This window comes from Giraffa tippelskirchi, chromosome 3 (assembly GCF_054371585.1).
Source record: "Giraffa tippelskirchi isolate mGirTip1 chromosome 3, T2T-mGirTip1v1.2.pri, whole genome shotgun sequence".
Classification (NCBI taxonomy): domain Eukaryota; kingdom Metazoa; phylum Chordata; class Mammalia; order Artiodactyla; family Giraffidae; genus Giraffa; species Giraffa tippelskirchi.
Window position 1 is genome coordinate 48,550,818 of NC_137277.1, and position 2,577 is coordinate 48,553,394.

General features: G+C 47.8%; 1 protein-coding gene across 1 annotated transcript; it reads right to left on the reverse strand.

Annotated features, from left to right (window-relative positions):
• Window positions 1-399: 399 nt before the first annotated feature.
• LOC145543325 (WAP four-disulfide core domain protein 18-like) lies at window positions 400-2,272 on the reverse strand. Its single transcript, XM_081584490.1, has 3 exons — window positions 2,188-2,272; window positions 1,472-1,620; window positions 400-650 (listed from the first exon to the last, which is right to left on the reverse strand). The coding sequence occupies exons 1-3, from the start codon at window positions 2,270-2,272 to the stop codon at window positions 603-605; spliced, it is 282 nt and encodes a 93-aa protein (XP_081440616.1). The 3' UTR covers window positions 400-602.
• Between the last annotated feature and the right edge of the window lie 305 nt (window positions 2,273-2,577).

Genomic DNA, 2,577 nt, shown 5'->3' on the forward strand with positions numbered 1-2,577 from the left:
CCCACATCCCAGAGATCAGGATGGCTCTCCCGGAGTTAGGCATCCTTCTAGGTGTCGGTGTGCTGCCTTAGAATGGGGTATCCCCACCTTGCTCCCGCTCTTACTCCTCTGGAGTCTTGCCCTAATAAAAGCTGCTGCAATAGGCCTACTAGGTGCTACATACTTATTCATTTTGTTGTGTGACAAAATCATCTTCACAGGATTCTTGAGAAAATATTCTGGTGCTTCTGGTGACAGAGATGTGGAAGTAGGAAAGGAGCTAGCTGGGAAGAACTTGAGTCTGATCTATTGGTTTTCTGAGTGCCCTGTATTCATGGGCCCACTGCAGAGCACACACATGGTCCTGCTAACCAAAGAAGTTCCACCAGAATGCCTAAATGGAAAGATGGACACAGCCCAAACTATGCCACAGATTTAGTTTATTTTGAACACAGGTTTTTTTTTTTTAGAAAGCAGCCATTGCACCATTTTAGATCTTTATCCTCCAGGGCTACAATTCCAGGCAAAAGAAAGAGCAAGGAATGGATACAGAAGTCTTGTTATGCCAAGCATTGAATTCATGGATTCATAAGAAATCTTCAGGTGCTGTTCTTCAGGCATGCTCAATAAACCTTCTGTCCAGGTTTCCCATGGCCACCAGAGCCAACCTTCTAAAAATACAAATTTGACCATGACATTAACTGTGTTTAGAAATATCCAGCAGTTTACCAAACCTTTCAGCAGGAAGCTCTCTTTCCTCATTGGACTCTGGCATGGATGACCCTCCACCATCCCCCTGAGATGCTGCAACCCCTTCCTACTACCACCACTTCCTCGCCTCCAATGGAGCACCCATCCTCCTCCCACTCTCTCAACTGTCTTGCCTTCCTCCTGCTAACTTTCTGCACCCTGCATTCTCTCGCTCAATGTTCTCTACTCTCTGACAACTTTCCCAATCTCTCTCCCTCTAGGTAAAGCCCATAACCCCTCTCTTTCTCCCACAGATTGTAGGAGAAATTTGTACAAAGCACTGGTCACCCTACATGTAGATTGTTTATCTATGTCTGTCTCATTTATCCAGTTGTATCTGTCTTTTTGTTTCAATTCCTGCATAATGCATGCCTGACACAGGAGATACTCAATCCCTAGGGATTCCCTTTCCCTTCCTTCCTCCTCCCAGGATGTTCCATTTTCCAGGAAGAGTTAAAACCCTTTGGTGAGGAAGGAGAAATAAGGTGAGAAAACCTTGGTTAAGAATGACCTGTGAATCTATATCATGGATGCTTGTCTCAACTGAATCCATCAGCGTTGTCCTGGGATAGGGCTCCCCTTTTAGGAGGAGGCCTCAGATAATGTGACCAGCTGTCCTGCCATGTTTCCAGCCCTTTTCTCTTAGAGTTTCCCAGACTCTCCTGTGCAGTGGACATGTGAGCAAAGTCCACTGGAGAGTTGTGTGCACCCCTTGGCCAGCTCCTGACTGACTTGTACTCACTCTGAAGACAGCAGTTTTGCAGACATGACCACACCCATTGCTGCAGCATTTCATTCCCTTGGGACAGGAATCATCTCCTGAGCACATTTCAGCACAAATTCCTGCAGTACCTTTGGGCACCTCTGGGCAGAATCCAGGTCTCTGTCGTCCTGAAACACAGGATGGTTTTGTGCAGCCTGGAATGGTCACCAAGACAGGCTTGAGAACGGCTGCTGGAGGCCTGAAGCCCTCATCGCTGGCAAGACTCCTCCCTCAGCCTTCACTTCTCCACTCTCACTCTTTAGCCCACGGTCTGGCCTTAGCAGAAAGTTCTCCCTGCTCCAAAGACTGCACGGTCTCAGAGGACAAGAAACCTTCAAAGTCATAACCCTCTTTTTCCCGTCTCATAAGAAGATCTTAGAGAAGTCTCTGCTCACAGAGATCTCCAGCTCCCCACTCATGTGTGTGAGTCCCACATGTGTTTGTCCCATAGCTCCCTGTGGAGTCCCACATCTGGGCAAAGGTCCTAACAGAGAGGACCCTACACTTGACCCACGACTTCCAATCAGACCCAACCCAACCTGATTAGGACCATGGGAAACGCAGGGTGAACTCTCATTTAGATTAAGGGAAATGCATGAGGGGATGCAGTTGCTTCCAGGCCAAACCATTCCCACATTTAGCACTGGGCTCTGAGCCTTCTCTGCTGTCAGCTAGGGTCCCCTCAGCACCCTCACCTTTGACAGGAGACTTCTGAGCCCAGGTCACCTCCAGCCCCATGATGACGAAAGCCAGCAGAACAAAGATGATGCCTGCCTTCATGATGGCTTCTGGTGTGGTGAAGGGGCAGAGCCCAGCTGTAATTTATACTCTCACTGTCACCAGAAAGGAGGGTGGGGTGGGAGGCAGTAGAGCAGGAAGAGTATTAAAATGTAAGCTCTCAAGGGAGTGTCCTAGGATATTCTAATTTCCTTGTTCTATTTCACAACTGGTTTCTCAGACTAGTAATCGGTTCTTGGATATGCAAATACCAAACTGGAGAGTTTGGTAACATTTTTTTAGCCTTTCTTTCATTGCTCCATCACAACTTGGCTCTGGTTTCCCTGGTGCCTTTAGGAACCATGGTC